At 41.4% G+C, this 22,827-nt stretch overlaps 1 protein-coding gene across 1 annotated transcript; it reads left to right on the top strand.

Annotated features, from left to right (window-relative positions):
• The first annotated feature begins 200 nt into the window (after positions 1-200).
• Positions 201-22,489, top strand: LOC141807819 (serine/threonine-protein kinase H1-like). The gene is made up of 4 exons (XM_074694038.1): positions 201-460; positions 4,473-5,133; positions 21,198-21,452; positions 21,829-22,489. Exons 1-4 carry the CDS (start codon positions 201-203, stop codon positions 21,892-21,894), a joined length of 1,242 nt encoding a protein of 413 aa, XP_074550139.1. The 3' UTR covers positions 21,895-22,489.
• Positions 22,490-22,827: the final 338 nt, after the last annotated feature.

The following is a 22,827-nucleotide window of genomic DNA, read 5'->3' as shown; positions in this document are numbered from 1 at the left end:
TGTGAGACGTGACAATGACTCCAGGAAGTTTCAGTTTACCTGACACTTTTATCGCACCAGCGACTGAGACCCTGGGCTCACACACCTGCTCTGTGAGAGGGGTTTACACACCTGACTTCACACCGTCTGCAGCCTGAGAGGAGCTGCTGCTTTCAGCTCATTTTCCTCCCTCTGTGCCGAGGGTTTGGAGGGTCTGAGCCATGGGCTGTGGGGCCGGTAAGGTGCTTCCCGAGGCCTCCGTGAAGGGCTACGTCAGCGTGGTGCAGTCACTTGTTGCCTTCAGCAGAGCGAAGGGTGGAGATGAAGGGCTGAAGAAGAAGACGAGAGGAACATGGTTTTCCACAGGAGATAAAAATCCTGCACCAGAGCCGAAGAGCCAAGGACAGACGCTGAGAGACGGACGAAAGCTGGACAGAGTCGCCAAGTACAAGGACACGTTTGATCCACGAGTGACAGCCAGGTAAATATGAACTCACAATCATGTACCGTCCTGTTTGGCAGAGAAAAATCAACCAAAGCAAGGAGAAAAGTTTGAAAACAGTTGGTGTTTTAATACTCAAAGCGTGACCTCAACTGTGTAAAAGCAGAGTCTGCTCTTTAATCAGATCATGAGCGTTTGTTCCTAACTGGATTATCTGCAGAACAACATGAGGTGAGGAGCTCATTAGGACGGATTGAAGATCTCACGGGAGCTTTTTAATGTCACCAGATTTTCTACCCAGACGGGCACAAACAACAATCACCATGTGATCAGATTTCTGCAGACACTCTCTTTGTTTGGCTGAGACAGCAACGCCTCAGGATGAAGACTTTACAGGAGTCAGTAAAGGCACAGTACGGAGTTTTTAACTGGTTTGGATTGGTTGTTTCTGCTGAAGTCTGATTGTGTGAAGTGAGGAAGGAAACAGGAAGAGTTTCTTTCTATTTACATAATTATCTTGGGACATGTTGATGTTATCATGTCTGACACTGGAGCATGATTAGCGAAAAGCTAGTAGCGCTGAAATCCAGAGAGCCACGTCACGCACGTGGTCTTACAAACACACTTCCTCTCACACATAAACGAAATGTCATAAAATGAAAATCAAAACATTTCTAACTTTCAAAGCGAGATTTACTGTGTTTGTGTGTTTAAATTCGTACTAGAGAAGAGAAACTGAAACTTAAGTATCAATCCCAACTGATCCCAACGTTGGTATCCATATGTATAACTATAAATGTATTTTTTATGAATGGATCGAAGTGCCACACACCAAAAAGCAAAGAGCCACATGCGGTTCGCAAGCCACAGGTTGGCCAACCTTGCCTAAAATCTCTCAGTGATACACACCAATCTGAAAGGGACACCTGCCAAGTACTCAGTGACACAAACCAATTGCTTAATGATGCCTGCTAGTCAATTAGTGACAATTTCAGTCAATCAATCAATCAATCTTTACTTGTATAGCGCCAAATCATAACAAACGTTATTTCAAGACACTTTACAAAAACAACAAGCTAATCACTCAGTGACACCAGCCACTCCCTCAGCAACACCTAAAATCTCTTAAGTGGCACATACCAATCTGACAGTGACACCTTAAAACACTTATTGACACCTGCCAATCGGTCAGTGATGCATGCCAGTTGCTTAGTGGCACCTACCAGTTGCTCAATGACACCAACCAATTGCTTAGCCATACTTGCCAGTTGCGCAGTGACACTTTCTGGTGGCTCGGTGACACCAGCCAATCCCTTAGCTACCCCTCCATTCTCACAGTGACACATACCAATTGCTCATTGGCACCTGCCAAGTGCTCAGTGAGATCAACCAATTGCCTAGCAATGCCTGCCAGTGGCTTAGGGACATCTTCAAACAGCTCGGTGACACTGGTCATTACCTCAGTGACACCTAAAGTCTCTAAAGCCACGTTTCCACCAAGCAGACCGTTTCAGTTCGTCTCGGTACAGCGCGCAATTTGCAGCGTTTCCACTGACTTATCCTGGGGAACCTTCCGTATGAGTGCCAGACTGAACCGAACCACTCTCTGTAGGTGGAGCTACAACACTGCAGGCTGTTGATTGGTCAAAAGAATCGTCACTTCCTGTGCGACAGCGGCTGTATTTCTCCTATCGGCTCACAGTCTTCTCTGAAACAAACCTTGATTGTTCTTTGTATCAAAGAGCTACATGCCAATCACAGAGAGGATGAAATGCTGCATGTCTTCATCGCTGCTCTTTGTTTGTTTCCGTCAAATCACACTTCCACATAGATAAGTGTTGATTTCTATGTGGCATGTTTGACGTGTTTTTCCACCTGCTGAAACGTCCCGCAAGCATGTTCATCAGTTACCAGATGTTTGCTTCACACAGCCACAAATATATTTGCCATATAGTTCATGTTTACACCACGTTTCAAGGCGCTGGCTTGAATAGGGCGTTGCAATACGGTAGTTTATATGAAGTTAATTTGCTCCTTAGGCCTTTGGTATGTTTGTTGTTTTGCATGATATGGACCATCAGGATGTGTCCGAAATAAAGCTCTCATTCTTTCCTTAAGCCGACAAGCAAACACGATACAGAGGCTAGCCGACACGCGAAAGAAAGTAATGTAAAGGCTAGCCGGAACGCACCCAAACATGAAAAATACAAGAAATTGGGATTAGGTTGTAGAAAACACTTAAATCTTACCGTTTTCACCGTTTTCCTTAATAAACAGCTGATTGGTAGGACGATTCTGTGCTGGTGCCGTTCAGGCGATGCTGTTGACTCGTGCGCATGCGCAGTGACGCAAAGTAGAAAATAGAATAGAATAGAATAGAAAATACTTTATTTATCCCCGAGGGGAAATTCAGGAGTCACAGCAGCATTTAAGAAAACAAAAGTAAGAAAGAGTATAGAAAGTGCAAAAATGTCCATGAGAAATTAGATGACGACATCCCGTCCACCACTCGTCCACCACTCTCCAGCCCAGCCAGCCTCCACCTCCACAGGGTCCAGGACTGAGCCTCCCCAGCAGTCTGTTCAGTCTCTGTCTCCTGGATCCTGTCTGCTCACAGCAGGTGAAGCTCCTCCGATGTGTCGCGGCGTCCGATGTCTGCTCCGTCAGCCACGTCCGTGAACAGCACGATGCCGCTGGGTTAGCACAGCTAGCTCATCCATCCCCCGGGGCTAGATCCCACGTTCCCAACAACGATGGATGGAAGGACAGGTCCACGTCGTCATCTCCCAGCTCACATCCGAGAACCAGCACGTCGTCCTCACCGCCTCCTCCTCAGCTCGAGGGAAATCATCAAGCCCTACACTAGCTAGCATTGACATGCTACAGGCTGCTAACAGCTAATTTCGCATGTAAACAATGCAGCCATGGTTACATGTGGGATCTCCAGACAAACACAGGAGAAAAGTAGTAAAAAATACCGCCGAAGCCACAAAAAGTTTGGTGTCCGTGACCGACAATGAACCATACAAAGTGATGATTCACTCCAAATACAAAGATGACGAAAAAGAGACGAAAAAATTACAAGAAACGGACAAAGACGAGAGAGCTGCTGCAACAAAAAAAAGGTAAAAAAAAAGTAGGACGTCTCAACAGGTAGGACAACTCGACAGAACACCAGCATCCAGCTTACACGCCGCCTACCACGAGAGGGCGCAGTTTTGCTGTGGAAATGCAAACGGGATCAGGCTTAACTGTACCAAACCGTCCCAAACCGTACTGAGCCGACCCGGACTGCTTGGTGGAACTGGCAGATGCTGCCCCCTGCCCCAAGCATCCAAAGCTGATGCCTCCACCTCCCCCTACTCATGCAGCGCAATCAGTTGGTGACGTTTTGACATGGCTCCAGTGTTATTAATGCTTATGCGTAACTCATATGTTAATAAATGTTGGGTTACACATTCGAATACTTATTGGACTTAGAGTTGATGCTTAATTTTGCATTAACTCTCATTAATTAAAAGAAGCATGTTGTAAAGCGTTTCCTGATCTTTCCTGCGTCCAAAAAGTGAAGAAAGTTTCCTTTAACTCAAAGTTATTGCCCAATAATTAGTTTTCTGTTTATTTCAGAGGCCTGTGTTTGGAAGTGTAAACCCCGCAGAGCTGGATCTGCCCAATAAACAAGTGATATCATCTGATCAGCCACTTTTAAACATTTATTCATAACCAGATTATTCGCAGCACAACACAAGGTGAAAAGACTTATTAGGAGCGTTGGCAGATCTCACGGGAGCCGTTTAATGTCACCGGCTTTTTTCATTCTGCTCGGCTCACAAACGCCAACCTTGATGCAAAACACATCGTCTGAGATTTTCCTCTAACGACCCAGGCCTCAGATTCCCTTCCTGCGCTCGCTGGGTGGAGGGAAGTGGCGTCTGTAGGGGACGTGCGTTTTTCTGCGTGTGAATTATCGCTGAGCTGAGCAGAAATCAAACGCTCTGCTGCAGTGCATCATGGGACAGTTATGACTCATCACCCCCCTCTGCCCCGTCAGGTACGACATCAAAGCGCTGATCGGTCGAGGCAGCTTCAGCCGCGTGGTGCGTGTGGAGCACAGAGCCACTCGCCAGCCCTTCGCCATCAAAATGATGGAGGTGGAGCTCCCGGAGGGCCGCGAGGTGTGCGCGTCGGAGCTCGCCGTGCTGCACAGAGTGAGCCACCCCAACGTGATCCAGCTGATCCAGGTCTTCCAGTCGCCGCAGAGGGTCTACGTGGTGCTGGAGCTCGCTACGGGAGGGGAGCTGCTGGAGCGCGTGGTCAGCAGGGGCCACTTCACGGAGAGGGACGCCACCCGGGCGCTGCAGATGGCGCTGGCTGGAGTGGGATACCTGCACCGCCTTGGGATCACGCACAGAGACCTGAAGCCAGAAAACCTTCTCTACTATCATCCTGGAGCCGAGTCCAGGCTGCTGGTCACCGACTTTGGACTGGCGTCTTTTGGTGGCGCTGAGAAAGTCTCAGACGACACCCGTGGAACTCCTGAGTACATGGCCCCTGAGGTTTTGCTGAGGAAACCCTACACCTGTGCGGTGGACATGTGGGCGCTGGGAGTGGTGGCGTACATCGTGCTCAGCGGGACCATGCCGTTTGAAGACGACAGTCGCACGCGCCTCTACAGATCCATCGTGAGAGGGAAGTGCAGCTTCCACGGAGACGTAAGTGTTTTTATTCGAGCAAAACAAAGAAACAACCTGGATGCAAAAGTTTCGCAGAGTTCCAGCTGATAATAAAAGTTCAGGGAGAAAAAGTCTTCTGTTGCCAGCTCAGGCTCCCGTAGAAATACATACATATTGGATGACTCTGTCCGACAGGATTTATCTCCTGTGCCAAGCGACGCTGTATATAAAGGCGAGGTGGAGCTCAGACTGAGCCGGCCGCGCTGATAGATGAGCTCAGGGTGCAGGTATGAAAAGTAGCAGGGCTGGCCGGTGATACAAATCAGGAGACGGGTCCAGGGTGGAGGAGAAGTGCAACTTCAAAACAAGAGCTGCTTTGTTTATAGAAATATTTTAAAATGGAAAACAAAAAAATGCAGGGTAAAGAGTCAAACTTAAAAAAAATGCATGAAAATAAAAGAACTGTGTTACAAAGAAAGTGACCTTTGCAGGGATTCGATGTAAACACTCTGATTCCACCTGTTTTAATGCATATTGCACATATTTTTTATTCCTAAAGCACTGAATATTCCTTTAAAATCACATTAAATGCAAACAATACTTTAAGGTTTTATTCAGAAAAACAGTAAAAAAAAAACTTTAACTTATAAAAACAAAAAAATCCTCACTAGTTATTGAGCTGTGTGGTCTGAACATCTTCTCACCCGAGGATTTGTTTTAGCCTTTAGCTTGTGATTGAGCTTTTATCTCATGATTTTGCCTTTTGCCCTAATGTTAGCCTTGAGCTTGTGTTTTAGCCTTTAGCTCTTGATTTAGCCTTAAGCCAGTGATTTAGCTTTGAGCTCATGTTTAAGTGTTTTGCCCTCATGTTAGCCTTTAGCTTATTTGTAAGCTTTTAGCGTTGGTTTTAACTTTCAGCTCATATTTTAGACTTAAGCTGGTGATTTAGCTTTTATTCTGTGACTTAGCTTATAGGGCATGTTTAAGCCCTTTTGACTCATGTTAGCCTTTAGCTAGTATTCTAGCCTTTAGTCTGTGTCTCATCCTTTAGCTCTTGTTTAGCTTTTAGCTCGTAATTTAAAATCTTTGGTCCATTTATCAACCTTAAGCTTGTGATTTAGTGTTTAACTCACATTTTAGCCTTTAGCTCATATGTTAGCTAGTAGCTTGGGCTTTAGCCTTTATCCATCTTTTAGTCTGTTGCTCATGTTTGAACCTTTGGCTCCAGCTAAGGCCTTTAGCTCATGATATGCCCTGTAGCTCGTGATTTAGCCTTTAGCTTGTATTTTAGCCTTGAGCTTGTGTTTCTTCTGTTAGCTCTTGTTTAGCCTTTAGCTCGTAATTTTAAACCTTTAGCCCATGTTTTAGCCTTTAGCTTGTGATTTAGCTTTTATCCCATGATTAAGCCTTTTAGCCTTATGTTATTCTTTGGCTTATGTGTTTTAGCCATAAGCTCATGGGTTAGCCTTTAGCTTGTGTTTTAGCCTTTGACTCATTTTTAAGCCTTTTGCTTATGTTGTAGCCGTTGGCTCTTGATTTAGCCTTAAGCCAGTGATTTGGCTTTTAGCTCATGTTGAAGTGTTTTGTCCCCATGTTTGCCTTTAGCTCATGGTTGACTCTTAAGCTTGTGATTTAGCTTTAACATCATGTGTTAGCCTTTTGCCCTCATGTTATCCTTTTGCTAACGGTATACCCTTTAGCTTGTGTTTAACCCTTTAGTTTGGGTTTTAGCTTTGAGCTCATGTTCTAGCCTTTAGCTCTTGATTTACCCTTATCTCATGATTTTGCCTTTTGACACATGTTAGCCTTTGGCTTGTGTTTTTGCCTTCAACCTGTTTTTTTAGCTTTTAGCCAGCATTTAAGCCTTTAGCCCGTGTTTCATTCTTTCGCTCTTGTTTAGCCTTTAGCTCGTTATTTAAAACCTTTAGTCCATGTTTTAGACTTAATCTTCTGTGTAGTCTTTAGACAGTGTTTTAATGTTAGCTTGTTTTGTAGCTTTTATCTTATATTTTAGCCTCTTGCCCGTGATTTAGCCTTTTAGCTCGTGCTCTATCTCTCTCCTGTTTCTCTTTCTTCTGCTCTTCTGTCCTTTTTCTGTCTGACAGTTAGGCACCAGTGTCCACCATCACTACAAAATTAAGTTCTGGTCTTTGTGGCTTAAATCGAATCATATCGAAACTGAGAAACAGCGTTTACTCTGGGGTGACGTGGTTTGTGTGTATGCTTTGTGTAGTTATTCAACAACACAAAAAGCTGCGACCAGCTCCAGAAGAAAAACTCTCCCCCTCATCATTTTTATTAAAAACACCATAAACAGCTGCAGTATTAAAGCCACACAGAGGACTCAGCAGCTCCTCAGGTGTGTAAACAGGGGGATGTTGTGTCTCCTCTGCAGCAGCGTAACGCACACCAACCACCAACCACCAGCCACCAACCGATCTGCAGGAGTTTGTCGCTGCGTCTTGAATCCAGCTCTTTGAGGAAGCTGGGAAACGTGGAGAAAGGCGGTCTGCGAGTTTTATTTTGCTCCTGGTCTGCTCTGTCACTGCTCTGAAGAAGAGGGTATTTTTAACAGCCTGGTCTGTCAGGCTCCGTGCTGAGTTCAGGCTTGTTCTTTCACGCTGATTACACCCAGGGCTGGATTATTCACTGGGCTCTAAGCCTGGCCTGATTCTCAGGGATGCAGTCTGACATTTTAGTCTGGCATATGAGAAGTTCCCTTACATAGGCCCTGGACTATTATCCCTGTGTTTACCGCTGCACTGACCACCAGCCCAACAATTGTGCAGAAAACCCTCCCAGAGTTTATGCAAGAGGCTTATTTCACGTTTTTCATGGTGGCTTTGGACGCGGCGCGTATGTAGGCCACAGTGGTGGAGGAAAATCCTGGGGAAGAAAGATGAGAAGCCCATTTTATAGAAATCCAGAAGGCAATTTGAGCGATAGAGGAGAGGATTCCTCCCTTTTTACAGGAGGAGGTTTGCCCTGGTGTAAACCTGACTGCTCCTACCAAACACACCACTCCTCATCGACTCTGCTACGGGATCCAGGACTCATCAAGGCAGAAAAAAGCCTGAAGGGCTGAAGTCAGTGTCTTCTCTTTGTAGGAATGATGCGTCATGAGTGTTTTAAAGCAGCACATGTGGTTTATTTTAGATTAGGAGATTTGACTTAAAGAGGGGTTATCGTGCTTTTTATTTACGGCTGAAACACACCAACATCTCCTCTCCGTCACGGCAACAGATCAGAGAAGTCATTTCAAGCCAATGTGTCAATAGACACTGGGTCTGTTCCCTTGCAGTCTGTCTGTGTGGGGAATCCAACATGTCGAGGGGTCTGCAACCTTAACTTTTATAAGAGCAGTTTTGCCTCAGGTCACCTTAATTAAAGACATTCTGGAGCCAGAAAATCTACTTTATTTTAACAATAAAGACTATAAACAGGAAAATATTCAATACATAGGTAAAATCTAGCGAATGATTATCAAATTGAGAGATTGTTTTAGAAAATTTAAAGTTGTGCATGTGATGAACGGGTTTTGAATTTTAAAAGGAAATTTCAAAAATGTCAAAAAAAATTCAAAAATTGTGACATTTATAAAATTTCAAAAATTAAAAAAGACAATTTCAAAAATGTTTGAAATTTAAAAAAAAATATAAAAACTGCAATTTTTTGAAATTTGAAAATGCAAATATTGCATTGTCTTTTCTGCAAAAATTGCACAAAATTTCTTTATTTGAGAAATCTGCAATTCATTCAAAATTTAAAAAAATTCAAAAAAATTGTGACATTATATAAATGCTAAAATTAAAAAAAGAGATTTTTTTTTAGAAATGTTGAAATTTAAAAATACATTTTTTTTTAATTCAAAAAAATGCAAAAGTTTCAAAAATGGTTTTTTTTTGCAAAGGTTGAAAATTTGAAATTAATTTAAAACTTCAAAAGTTTGTAGAAAAATCCCAAAATGTCTTCTATTTTGTGACATTTTAAAAATGCAAGGATATTTTAAAAATGTTTGTAATAAAAAAAATTAAACTTGCAATTATTCAAAAATTTTCAAAATTCAAAATTTACTGTTTTTTGCAAAAATTGCAAAAAAAATTAAAAATGTTCAAATTATTTTAAATTTCAAAAGATTGTAAAAGAATCCCAATTTTTTTTCTAAATTTTTGACATTTAAAAATAAATTTAAAAAAAGGAAATTTCATAAATGTTTGAAACTTTAAAAAAAAAAATAAAATGTTGATTTTTTGAAATTTAAGAAATGCAAAAATTTCAATAATGTCAAATTTTTTTTGCAAAAATTGCACAGAATTTCTTAATTTTGGAAATTTGCATTTTTGAAAGAATACTTGAATCTCATAATAAATATTGATAAAATTTGCTCAAAGTTTCATTTTTTAACAGAAAGCATGTATTTTTTGCCAGCATGTTCTCAGTTAAATGAATCCATCCACACAGAATTAAAATCTGTATTTTCTTCCAGATTAGTCTTTTTGTAGATGTAGTTATCTTCCCAGGGCTGTAAAACTTGAGGTTAGCCACAGGTGCATGGAAAGTTGGTGAAAAATTGTGGCCTTGACCCCATCTCACCTTTTATCACTGTGGAAAAAAAACTGTATCCGTATTTAATGTGAGCATAAACAGGCCCTTAAACACTGTTTCCATGTAAACAAGAGGCCAAAACACAACAATACCTTTGTGTTTCATCCTTGGACTGTTGTCATCTCAACAGCTTCTTATTTCAGCGACTGTCTCTTTAAGGCTCCCTGCTTTACAACCCCCCCTCCCCCTGATTGGCCCAGCCCTCTGGAGGCCTAACATTGGGCGGGATCTTGTTATCATGATCAGTTCACAGACAGATTCATAGATTTCTCCACCATACGAATCATCCTTTGCCTCCGTGATCCTTTAACGCCTGTTTTTAAAGTCTTGAGTCTGTTTTTGGGGGAGAAACGTTGACCCTGATTAAAATCTGTGACTCCCATGCTGCTGATAAATACGGCGTTCGACTGACACGCGGTGAAGACATCAATCTGTCCGCTCAAACGGGGACAATATGAAGACGTCAGACATGCCCGAGTAACGTTCCAGGACGTGATGGATCAGCCATCAATCTCGTTTTCATGTTGACAAGACACTTATTCTCTGTCACGCTGGAGTATCCACCCCCTCTGACACACACACACACACACACACACACACACTGGGTTTTGTGGATAATAATGTTGTAATGCATGATGAAAGCTTACAAGTATCAACCAAACGCGGACCTCTGCCATCAGGAGGGTCCTTCATGTCGCTCAGAAGTGTGCTTCTCCCCGAGCCGAGCTGCTCCCTCCACGTATTAAAGTCCACTTGAAGAGTTTTATGTGAAATGAGCTGTCCACTGCCTGAGCAAAGTGACAGGAAGACCAGAGGAGTGTGTCTCTGCTTTTCACAGCAGAGGAGGAGGAGGAGCGGGTCGTGAAACAGCAGAGGTGTGTCTCAGCCTCTTCTCTGCTCCTGCTGGTTGTTGGGAGGAGGTGCTGGTTACTTATGAAGAATAAAGAGGATGTTTGACTCAAACCAGCACTGAGCTGATGGTTTTAAAGAGTCTGACCTCCTCTGGAGACAGGACCACAGGTGTGTGTGAGGTTGGAGGCCTGGATGACTCAGCCTGCTGCTGGTGTTTATGTGAGGATGAGTAATCAGCCCTGCAGCACATGAACAGAGATAATTATTATCATTATTATAATAACGCTAATTTTATTCATACCCAGTCTAAACATCCAGTTACAGCGTGTGGAATACATTTATTTAGTTTAATCAAAGGTTTTTATGTTTGAAGATTAGGATCAGTGTAAATTCAGTCTTGAATTTTCTTATTAACTAAAGGAAAGTCTTTAATTTTCTTATTTTCCTGCGCCTCAGTGGAATAAAGATGAAAACGAATGGAGATTACTTTTTCCGTTCCAGTCAACTTTTTCCCAGATCCAGCTCCACAAGCTCATGTTTGAGCCTTTACCCTTTGAGCCTGTGTATTAGCCTTAAGCTTTTGTTTTAGCCTAAATTTTCTGGTTTAGCCTTTAGCTCATGTTTTAGCCTTTTGATATGTGTTGGCAATAAGCTTGTATTTTAGCTAATAGCTCTTGGTTTTTGCCTTTAGCTTGTATTTAGGTCTTTAGCTCAATTTTTAGCCTTTAGCTCAAGATTCAGCCTTTAGCTTATCTTTTAGCCATTAGCTCTTGGTTTTTGCCTTTTGCTTGTGTTTAAGTCTTTACCTCATGCTTTAGCCTGTGGCTCATGATTTAGCCTTTAGCTAATGGTTTTAGCCATTAGCTTGTGTTTAAGTCTCAAGCACATGTTTGATCCCTTAGCTCTTGTTTAGCCTTTAGCTGAGTTTTAGCCATAAGCTCATGGTTTTTGCCTTGAGCTTGTGTTTGAGTATTTAGCTCATGTTTTAGCCTTTTGGCATGTGTTAGCATTTAGCTTAGGCTTAGCTGTTTAAGCTATTAGCTCTTGGTTTTTGCCTTAAGCTTGTGTTAAAGTCTCAAGCACATGTTTTATTCTTTAGCTCGTGATTTAGCCTTAAGCTTAGTTTTAGCCTTTGGCTCGTGATTTAGCCTTTAGCTAATAGTTGCTAATAGCCATTAGCTTGTGTTTAAGTCTCAAGCACGTGTTTTATCCCTTAGCTCTTGTTTAGCCTCCAGCTGAGTTTTAGCCATAAGCTCATGGTTTTTGCCTTCAGCTTGTGTTTGAGTCTGCAGCTCATGTTTTAGCCTTTTGGCATGTTTTGGCATTTAGCTTAGGCTTAGCAGTTTTAGCCATTAGCTTATGGTTATTGCCTTTAGCTTGTATCTGATTCTTCAACTTATGTTTTAGCCTGTGGCTCGTGATTACGCCTTTAGCTTATGTTTTAGCCTTTGGCTCCAGAATTAGCCTTTAGCTCATGTTTTAGCTTTTGGCTCGTGATTAAGCCTTAAGCTCATGGTTTTAGCCTTTAGCTTGTGTTTGAGTCTTAAGCGAATGTTTTAGCCTTTAGCTCATGTTTTAGCCTTTGGCTCGTGATTTAGCCTTTAGCTAATGGTTTTAGCCATTAGCTTTTGTTAAAGTCTCAAGCACATGTGTTACCCTTTAGCTTTTGCTTAGCCTTTAGCTTATGTTTTAGTCATTAGCTCATGGATTTTTACTTTGGCTTGTGTCTGAGTCTTTAGCTTATGTTTTAGTCTTTGGCTCGTGATTTAGCCTTTAACTTATGTTTTAGCCCTTAGCTCATGGTAAGCTCATCAACTTGCATTGATGTCTCGGGCACACGTGTTATCACTTAGCTTTTGCTTAGCCTTTAGCTTATGTTTAAGTCATCAGCTCGTGTTTTTTTTTTCCTTTAGCTTGTGTCTGAGTCTTTTGCTCATGTTTTAACCTACAGCTTTTTATGTAGCCTTTAGCTTGTGCTTTAGCTTTTAGCTAATATTTTAAGCCTCCTGCACATATTTTAGCCCACAGCTGGAGATTTAGCCTTTAGCTCATATTTTAGCCTATAGCTTATTTTTTAACCTTGAGCTTATATTTTACCCTTTGATTCGTGATTTAGCCTTTTGCTCTCATGTTAGCCTACAGCTAATGTTTTAGCCATTAGCTCATGGTTTTTGCCTTAAGCTCTTGTTTAGCCTTTAGCCTGTGTTTTTTTTGGTCACATGTTGCTGTGTTTCCTTAACTGTTTGCACATTGTTAGATCAAATCGAACTCCTTTTTAAAGTCAAACTGTGCTTTCAGACCAAGGTTCTCTGGAAACAGGTTCAGTTTTTAACCTCACTGCAGCTTTTAGTTCAAACATGACTCACAGAGGAGCAACATCTTTAAATCATTTCAGTGAAATTAATTTCAGCAGAACTGCATCGTTCCTCTGTGACTCAATGATTTTCATTCCCATCAACTTTTATCGTTTAATTAGCTTCAATTCTTCGCCCTGTGGGAAACAAATACCGTGTTTAAGATGCAGAAGCTGCTGATGGAAAATGTTCAGACCAGTCAGATTTTAGATTTCACAAGTTTTAATTTCTCCTCCCAACCAGCTGACTTTTTAAGTAATTTTTAATGTGAAACTTTGGAGGAGGTTTTCCCTTTATGGTCTGTTCTGTAAAATACAGATTTAGACTCTGTGTGGATAAATTCATCAAACTGGCAACGTGCAGGATTTATATACAAGATTGATATGTGGCAAGACGTTAGCAATCAATTATAAACAATGAGTTGAGCTAAATATTCAGTAAATATTATCACATTGAAGTACTCTTTCACAGATTTTTTAAATTATTTTTTGCAAATTTATTTAGGTTGTTTTGGTATAATTTTCAAAAATTAAGATTTTATAATCTGTTAAATTTTTTTTCTAATTTTTTTTTTTCTAAATTTATTCAATAATTTAATACAAAAATTCACATATTTTTATTAAGTTCAAAAAATGTTTTAAAAAAGTTTAAAAAAAAAGGAAAAAAGAAAATTTTTCATTTCTTAATTTGTTTGCATTTTTTAAAATCAAAATGTTGACAGTTTTTTTAAAAACTTAATCAAATTCCAAATTTGTGTTTTTTTTTATTTTACATAGTTTTTTCAAATAATGTTCACATTTTTGCAAATATGCAATCTTTTAAAACAAATTTTTTGCAAATTTTTAATAATTTAAAAAATGTCAAATAAATGGATTTTTTTTCATTTTCTTATTTGTTTGCATTTTTAAAATAAAAAATTTGACATTTTTTTAAACTTAATCAATTTTCCATTTTTTAATTTTTTATTTTTGACATTTTTTTTGAAGTTATAAAACAAATTGTGCAAATTTTTTACCAATTTCAAAAAATGTTGAAATTTTTGAAAATTTGAGAATTTTTTTTTTTTTTTTTTTTAAATTATTGCTTTTTAAAAAATCAGATTTTTGAATTACTCAAATTTCAAAAAACTGTCCCAATCTTTTTTTTCCTTAACAAAAAAAGAAAAAATCACAAGTCTTTCACAAAAATTGTGAAATTCCGAAATTGTTAAAAAAAGACATTTTTGCGAATTATTTAAAGTATTAAATCAAGACACTACACAAACAATTTTTCTTAAAATAATAATAATAACAATAAAAAAAATTGTGTTAATTGTTAACTCGATTTGAACTATGTGTATTTTTTTTCTGGACTTTATAGTTTTCATTGTGAAGATAAAGTAGGTTTTGTGGCTCCTGAATGACTTTAATCCAGGTGAGCTGAGGAAAAACTGCTCCTATGAAAGTAAAGGTTGCAGACCCCTGGTAATGAAGAATCTCTGTAGCTGAAAATAAGTTAAAAAAAGAAGCTGGAAGCGTGCGTAAAGAACTCGTTTGACCTCTTTCATTATTCATGGTTTCTCCAGATGTTTGAAACTTTTCTTCTCGGATGCAAATGAATACACAGGGGCAGCAATTACAAAAAGCTTCCTCCAAAGGTGTCGGTAACCTTTCCTGTTTGTTGGAGCAGAATACCAACAGGCAGTACATGTGAGAGTGTGTGGGTGATCCTGTGTGTGTGTGTGGGAGTGTGTGTGGGTGGGCTGGGGGTTTAGAGAAGGTGAGAAATGCAAACAACCTGCAGCACCTGCACACAAACAGGTTCCTCCTCCTCCTCCTCCTCCTCTTCTTCCTCCTTACAGCAGGGTCCAGAGCAAACATACATCCCCCCAAACAGCCTCAGGCCTTCAGACCTGTAGTGTAAGCTCACACTGACACACAGGGTGAGGGGGGGAGAGAGGGGAGAGAGGGGAGTAAGGATGTCAGGATGGAGGGAGGGAAAGGAGGAGAAGAAGACGCGTGTAGCCTTGGGGGCTTTTCACACCTTATCACTCACTCCGTTAGCCGCACGTCGCATGAAGCGTCCCCTCACACGCAATCAGAGCGTCTCATCTGGTGTGTGTGAGTGGATTCCTCTGCATGCATGCATGTGTGTGTGTGTGTGAGTGTGTGTGTGACAGTGAGGTAACCTCCTCTGCATTCTGCTGCTGCCGTGTTATTGAAGACACACTTCCCTGACCCAACCCAAACATCTGCATCCCTCAGCAGCAAGGCAGCGTGGGTAACGGCTGTCCCACTCTGCCCCCTAGTGAGCAGCAGCGGTATAAACCTACACCCTCTTCCCTCTGCACGGTGGATTGTACATGACAGCCCAACCTCCTCGGCGTGCGGCGTATTGATATTTTGATCAGTGCGGTTTAGCCGGACTCTCACCTGAATTAGCGCCCGGCTAACCTCCCACCTTTCCCCGCCCCTCGCCCCTCGCCCCTCGCCTCGTTATGATGTGAACAGTTTTTGCAGCAGACGAGGAAAACGAAGAAGCAGCAAGGTGAAGTTTGACGGAGGAGACTCTCACTCGGAGGAGTTCATTACTCAAAAGTGCATTATCCTGGTGATCACATTAGCGTAATCCAACCTTCCAGCGTTTTCTTCATTTGTTGCAATTACAGCTCTGTCAGGTGAAGATGTAGCACGCCACGAACGCCGTCAGCAGAAATCCTCATTCAGTCTAACAGGATGTTTCTCAATAAGTCAGGCCCTGTAGCTTCCTCCACTCCGTACACGCCATATCTGCGCTCCCCCCTCCTCCTTCTTTTACCTCTGCCGGCTCAGCAGTGATGTATAACACCGGCTCTCGCCCCTTTTCCTCCAAACACAATAAAGCCTTTGTGTTTTCTGACGTGAAAAATGTTGGGAATAAGGAGCAGAGATAAAGCTCCTGCAAGTGGCTCCACTCCAGGAAAACGGCACGTCTCTTCTTCTTTAGGTGTTCGCAGCTGCAGGGAGGGAAAGTTTCTGCTCCTCTTCAGAGATTTCTCTCAGCGTCAGTCAGTGCAGGCAACAGGAAGTGGATATGAGCTGCTGTTTGGGATTTTTAACCCACAAAGAAAATATCAAGAGCAGAAGTTTTCTTTTGTGCATAAGTTACGTCTGCAGGATTCTCCTAAAAAATAAAATGTCAGCTTTTTTTGACTGGAATAATCCTACTCCATCGTCTCCTGTAGGCCTCTTGACATGTGTGTCAGTATCTGTGTCTGCCTCAACCCCCTCCTCAGCCTGGATGTTGATGTTTTGGTTGTATCAGGACGTTCCTGGGCGAAGAGTAGGGTCTTACTACCTCAGCCAATCACAGCATGCTCAGTGCACAAGGGACTGGTATGTTGCATGTTGATGCTAGCTAGTAGCATAAGCTAATCAGAGCAGCTATGCTAGCGGACGTAGCATGGATAATAATAATAATAATAATAATAATAATAATAATAATAATAATAATAATAATATTTTATTATTATTATTATTATTATTATTATTATTATTATTATTATTATTATTATTATTATTATTGTTGATATTATTATTATTATTATCATTGGAAAAAAATGCTCTCTCAACCAGGTCATTATGAAGAACTAAATGATAAATAAATAAATAAATTGTAAAAAATAAAAAAATATATTTTAAATAATTTTTATAATAACTATTATTTTTTATCAGTAGTATTATTAGTATTATTAGTATTATTAAAATGATAATAATTATAATAAATAAAAAGCATAAATCCTGAAAAGGTCACTATCAAAAGCCAAAACACAACTCAATTTAACAAAATAAATTAAAAAAACTCAACAGTTCGAGACAAAACCCGTTCAAAGAGCTGGTGCTAAACTTTGTACACAAATAATACTGGCCAAGACACTTCAGAATACAGGGAGATATACAGCAGCCATAAAGCGTGACGGTGCTGAAAACACATGAAAAGTGGATCTAATGCTATCTGTTCCTCCAAAACTAGCCACACCAGGCCATCGGTGTATCGGATCAGAACATGCCTAATGGGTACCCGCTGTGGCTGCCTGAGGATGTTAATGCCAGTAGAGGCATTTTGGCTTCGTTTTTGTGCACTGGGAGGATGTGGAGACATGTTGTCCATGCTTATAAACAGTAATCTGCTCTGGTCCATGAAAGGCCCCGTGTTTTCTTCCTACAAATCCAGAGAAGAGTCGTATGTTCCTGTGACCGAAGGACACGAGGCGTCTGCAGCACCTGCTGCTATCACATGTGTTTTTCACGGTGCAGGAACACGGAGCCCGGCTGAATCAACACCGGCGACGGAGAGGAAAAGCAGACTTGTTAGCTGTGGGAGCTCAATCAAACACTTCCTCTCCTTCCCGGGGAAAGTGTCACTCCGTCTGCCTCTCAGGTGTGAAATAACACCACAAAGAAAGAAAGTTTGAGTGAGAAGCATTTCTCTGACTTGTTCAGTGGGGCAGCTCTCTGCACACACACACACACTCACACACACACACACACTCTTCTCTCCAGTCAATGCACTGTGAGAATAGGCGAGTCCCTGCTTCTTTGAATTCCTCTCACCGGCAACAGTCTCGCGATTGTCAATTTCATGCTTGATTAATTGTCATTACTCGGAGAGAGACAAAAAAAGGGGGAGAGAGAAATGCATTTCAGGATTAAGATGGAGAGCGAGACCTCCCTAAAGAGCCAGATTTAGTCTGAGCCAAAAAACGAGGGAGTTTTTTTCTCACACTCACTCACACAAACAGATGTATCTATCTTTTATTCTCCTCTGTCAAACTGTGGGCAGAATACTTCAGCTAATTGGTCGGTAACTTTTAAAAAAATCAGACTTAAGCTGCTGAAAAATTAAGCTTTAAACTGTAAAAATATTTTCATGATATCGAATGAGGAGTGCTGTGAAACTAATGTCAATAAGTTTGTTAATAGTAGTAAAGTTACCATGGTAACGGAACACTTGGGCTGCAGGTTGCTTCCTGAAGGGGCGGGGCAAACCTGAGCTCATTTGCATATTTGGTTTCAGAAGATGAAACAGTTTGCTTGGGACATCAAATTTCCAAATCAATTAACTTTTAGTTTTTTTTTTTAAAGTTTAATATGTCACCTTTAAAGGTGAAGCATGGCCGTAGCCAGGTATGAGGTCAGCGAGGTCTGGACCTCACCTATCTTTTCCAAGGTTTTTTTTTTTTTTTTTTTTCCAAAAATGCCAAACTGAATAAAATATAAACTCATAAAAACTTGAAACCTCTCTATGAAACATGCTTGTAAATTGAATAGAACAGAATAGAACCTTATTGTCATTGTAACAAGTACAAAGAAATTGGTGTCACAGCAGAAATCAGGAAAACCAAAGTAAGAAAGTGTATAGAAAGTGCAAAAAGCTCCATTAGAAAATAGATGCTGACAGCTTGTCCATCATTGTCCAGTCAGCCAGCCTCCACCTCCACAGGGTCCAGGACTGAGCTTCTTCAGCAGTCTGTTCAGTCTCTGTCTCCTGGATCCTGTATCCTAGCATGATGCTACTCTGCCTTCTGGTATTCCCTCTGTTGCTGGGTTAGCATGGCTAGCTCGTCCATCTTATTGGAGATAGATCTTACGTTCCCAATAACGATGGATGGAAGGACAGGTTGAACCAGCACGTCGTCCTCACCTCCTTCTCCTCACCTTGTGGGGAACATCTGGCCTAGCACCAGTTAGCATACAGGCTGCTAACAGCTGATTTCACATGTAAACAATGCAGCCATGGTTACATGTAGGATCTCCAGACAAACACAGGAGAAAAAATAGTTAAAATATCACTGAAGACAAAACCAGTTTGGTGTCCACGACCCAAAAATGAGCCAAACAAAGTGATGATCCACTTCAAATGCAGAGATGACGAAAAAATGTAAATTGTAAGTTGTGGTTAACATCTATGGGCTTTGTGTTCTGTTTGTGCCTGTGTATGTGTTACGGTGAACAGCTGTTTGATCAGCTGATGCACGTACCTGTAAATACGCCCTGTGACACGTTCAGCAGTGGGCAAAACCTCATTCGAAAATTAGAGTGTTTTTATTATTAGCACTTTGTAGACCACATCCCCGCCCATCTAAACCTAGGTGACCACAATATATATATTTTAGATAATTCAGCACTAGTTCGGCCAGTGAAATCATCTGATCAAAGCCAGTTTATTTACGGCACTTTTTATATTTTGATAAGCGCCTGGCTCATCAGTTGGCCGAGCACACGTCACAATGATGCAACTACCCGAGGACCTGGAGTCACGTGACTTGTGCTCTGTTTTCAGCTCATGTTAATTTTAATATTCCCATTCCACAGTCACAGAGAGCAGGGCAAACATGTCCAACGCATGTGCATCAGAAAGAGGAGTTGAACCAAGAGAATATCCTTCGATGGTGGGATGCCTCTGGAGGGTTCAGCTAGCCTTTGATGTAAAAAGTTGTTTTGTTGTTGAAAAAATTTACATTTTTGTTTGGAAAATGCTGGATTAACACCATGAAAAGATATTTAAACAATAAATATCTTCTGTGACTCGTAGCCTAAAATAAAGCAAAAAATAAAACATCACTTTTTTTTTCCGGTGCACTTTGCGCGCTCATCATGAACTTCACGTATTCCAAAATCCTTGATACGGCCCTGGTTAGAAGTGTGCACACAGCTGTGTTGTTTGCTAAAATTCAGGCTGTCAATCGATTTAAATATTGAATCACAATTAATTGTATAGTTGTTCATAGTTAACTGCTGATTAATCGCAAATTGGTTGCACAGTTTTTAATCTTTTCCAAATGTACCGTAAAGGAATAATTCTCAAGTTTTTAAACTAAACAGGGATTATTTGGCAGCTCAACACAAACTAATAGAGCTCTTCTGTGTAAATGCAGATTTTTTTTCTCTGCGTTTTGGGGTGAAACTTCAGCGTGTTAACGGGGCCTAAGTTAGAAAGTTTGCCCCTTTGCATTCTGGGACTTCTCACCTGCATTCCTGTCCTCGTTGTTTCGTTTGTGTGACGTCAGTTTTTGATCGTCCTGCAGAGGAAAACCCGGATAAAGCTCTGGTTGTGATAGGGATGGGTACTGAGTTAGGTACTTTTATAGGTTCCTAAACGCATCCTCGTGACTGTGTCATGAACACAGCATTACAAGGTTATGTATGGAAGAGTCAAAATTTTAAGTTAAAAAAGAATCTGAGATTGTTGAGTTATAGATTTTTGACGCTTTTTCAAAATTAAAAAAAAAGTTGTCAATTTTTAAAGTTTTTGCATATATTTGAAGAATTTTTTTGCTAATTTCATTTTTTTTTAACTTCTGCAAATTCTTGCCGGTTATTTTAATTCCGTTTTTTTTTTTTTTAATTTGCTAATTTTTGGAAATTTACATTTTTTTTTATTTTAACTTGCAAATTTTTTTCTGACGCAACGTTTGGAATTTTTGCACATTTTTTTTTAAACTTCCTTTTTTAAAAAGGATTTTATTTATTTTTTATTTGTTTTTGTAATATTCTTTAATATTTTTTAAATAATTTTGCATCTTAGTGAAATTTTGCAATTTTTTGACATTACAATTTGAAATGAAACAAAACTAAGACACCACATTAACAAATCGCTTCTTTTAATAACTAGTCACAAGATCACAAGACACTTTTTTTCTGCAGTTTTTTGTGAAGATAAAAAAGATTTGTGGCTTCTGTATGACATTAATCCAGGTACAATTTTTTGAAAATTATTTTAATCCTTTTTTTTTAATTGCAAAGGTGTTACATTTTGTCTTTTTTTTACCACATAAACACAAAAAAGTAAGTAACTGATACCAATAGCCAGGTACCGAGCATTGGTATCATATCATTTCAGATGTGAAAGGTTCCCGTCCCTAAATTTTAACCTGACGCCTCGTAAACCTGTGATGTTTCACCTGAAGCTCAAAGGTCAGCAGCTTCCTGAGGACGGCTCTCCGTGATGTTTCTGATGATTTAACCCTCCTGAATCAGGATAATGATCCTGGTGTCTCCTCTCCCCGTGGAGATGTGGCGTGGCAGAAATGAAAGTATCAGGAGTGTCAGCTGAGGTCATGGCGAGGAGAGCGTTTGCTGTTTGAGTTAAAGAAAGAGACGACGTTTTCAGGCTAATGATTAACACCCAAATCCTCCACGCCGTCAGCGGGGCCGTCTCCCTCTCGTTTAGTTTGTTTCCTGCGTTAACTCCAAGCCGGCGCCCCAACCTTCGCCCCGTCTTTGTGCGTATCCTGGACTGACCTCCTCCCTCTGCTCCTTCCTCTCTCTGCAGCCCTGGCCCTCAGTCTCCAACCTCGCTAAGGACTTCATCCAGCGCCTGCTGCAGGTCGACCACGCCACCCGTCTGACGGCAGACCAGGCCATCCATCACCCGTGGGTGGCAAACATGGCGCCCAGCTCCTCCATGAGGAACCTCCATCGATCCATCTCCAGGAACCTGAGGCAGCGTCTGTCCCGCAGCTCCTCACGGTGCCCGAGCAGCGCCGCGTCTGCCGCGTCCTCCGCGTCCTCCGCGTCCTCCGCGTCTGCCGCTGCTCCTCAGCAGTAACTGGAGACAAAACAAAGCGCTGGGCCAGGCCGGGCATCTGGAGCGGCGAGTCCAGCATCATGAGAGGTCTAATGAGGGGGTCCAGCTGCCCCTGGCTCAGTGTGTGTCACTGCAGAGCCAAAGAGTCTGGGACAGGTGTTGTGACAAAAAATGCTTCCTCTGCTCTCTGGAGCTCAGTCAGGACGGCCCCTGAAGGCCCGGCTCCATCCTCCATTAGTTTCCGCGGTCGGGTTAAGCTGTTAGTGGATCTCACTCCGGGTTAGCGTCCAGGAGTGTATTGAGACAAAGCTGCCGCCTCCTCTGGCCACAGCTCGGTCTCATCTGCATCATCTGGAGTCACCGCGTCACCTGGCAGCGAAAGCTCAGATCCAGAAATGAGGAACGAGAAACGAGCGCTAACTTCAGGAGACGGGAGAAATGAAAGTTTCCTCTCCAGCGCTGAGGAGGAAGACTCTCATTTGTTCACGTTTAGAGGCGAGGAGACGCTGTAATCTCTCCTTTTGTTGTCGCTCCTCCCACGCAGCAGCGCCCACGAGTCCTGAGCAGCCGCTGAAAGCCCGATCCAGATCTGCGGTGACAGGCCTCTATCAAGCCACAATGAAACAGTGGGTTTAAAGACCCCCACACACACACTCACACACACATCTCTCCCCCAGTGGTTATGTAAGGCTGCAGAGAGGAGTCTGAAGTCAGACGGGATGACTGGAGGGGAGCTCTTTAAGTGCATTAAGCTACGTATGGAAAACACAGAGTGAGCGTTTAAGGAAGGAAACCCTCTCATGGGAGAAAACCCAAACAGAAAGAAAGAAGAAAATCCTACATTTCATTTCCACCCTGCTGTAGGAGAAACATCTGATGTTTGTGTGATCCAGTGTCGAAAAGTGGGATGAAAGAAAAGTGTTTTTCTTTTAAAGCTGCGACTGCAAAGATCAGATTTTTCTCCCGTTTTTGTGCCGTCGTCTATTTTTGTTTCCAGTTCCCGTAATGTTTGATAAAATCCTCCGTTCATACTCCATGGGAAGCTCGTTTCTTTAGCTGGATCTAACGATTGGAGGGACTTCACTGATGTGTTCACTGTGGTGACAGCTTAGCGTGAAGTCTGCAGCGATCTTTGCAGATTTGTCTCTTTTCGAAACATGCATGAATAAATTCACATCCTTTTAATAACACTCTTTGTAGGTACATACCTGTTTTTCATGTTTTTCCCAAGTTTTCAAACAAAAATACAAGGCAAGGAAAATACTCAGGAAGAGCCTCATCCAGCTTTCTCTTCAGTCAAGAAAACAAAAGTAAGAAAGTGAATAGAAAGTGTAGGGTTACTTTTTTGTTTTTGGAAATCAACATGGTTTTCAAT

Source organism: Halichoeres trimaculatus, unplaced genomic scaffold (assembly GCF_033239565.1).
Source record: "Halichoeres trimaculatus isolate MK-OKI-2021-1 unplaced genomic scaffold, fHalTri1.1 fHalTri1_scaffold_18, whole genome shotgun sequence".
Lineage (NCBI taxonomy): Eukaryota > Metazoa > Chordata > Actinopteri > Labriformes > Labridae > Halichoeres > Halichoeres trimaculatus.
The sequence above is the reverse complement of the archived record's forward strand: the minus strand, read 5'-3'. Positions and strand labels throughout refer to the sequence as shown.

Bases quoted from the DNA above. Each gene is read 5' to 3' on its own strand.
- LOC141807819 (XM_074694038.1), top strand. From the start codon at position 201: ATGGGCTGTGGGGCCGGTAAGGTGCTTCCCGAGGCCTCCGTGAAGGGC. The intron at 5,134-21,197 runs GTAAGTGTTTTT...CTCTCTCTGCAG, and splicing joins AGTGCAGCTTCCACGGAGAC to CCCTGGCCCTCAGTCTCCAA. The intron at 21,453-21,828 runs GCCGCTGCTCCT...GTCACCTGGCAG, and splicing joins CCTCCGCGTCCTCCGCGTCT to CGAAAGCTCAGATCCAGAAA.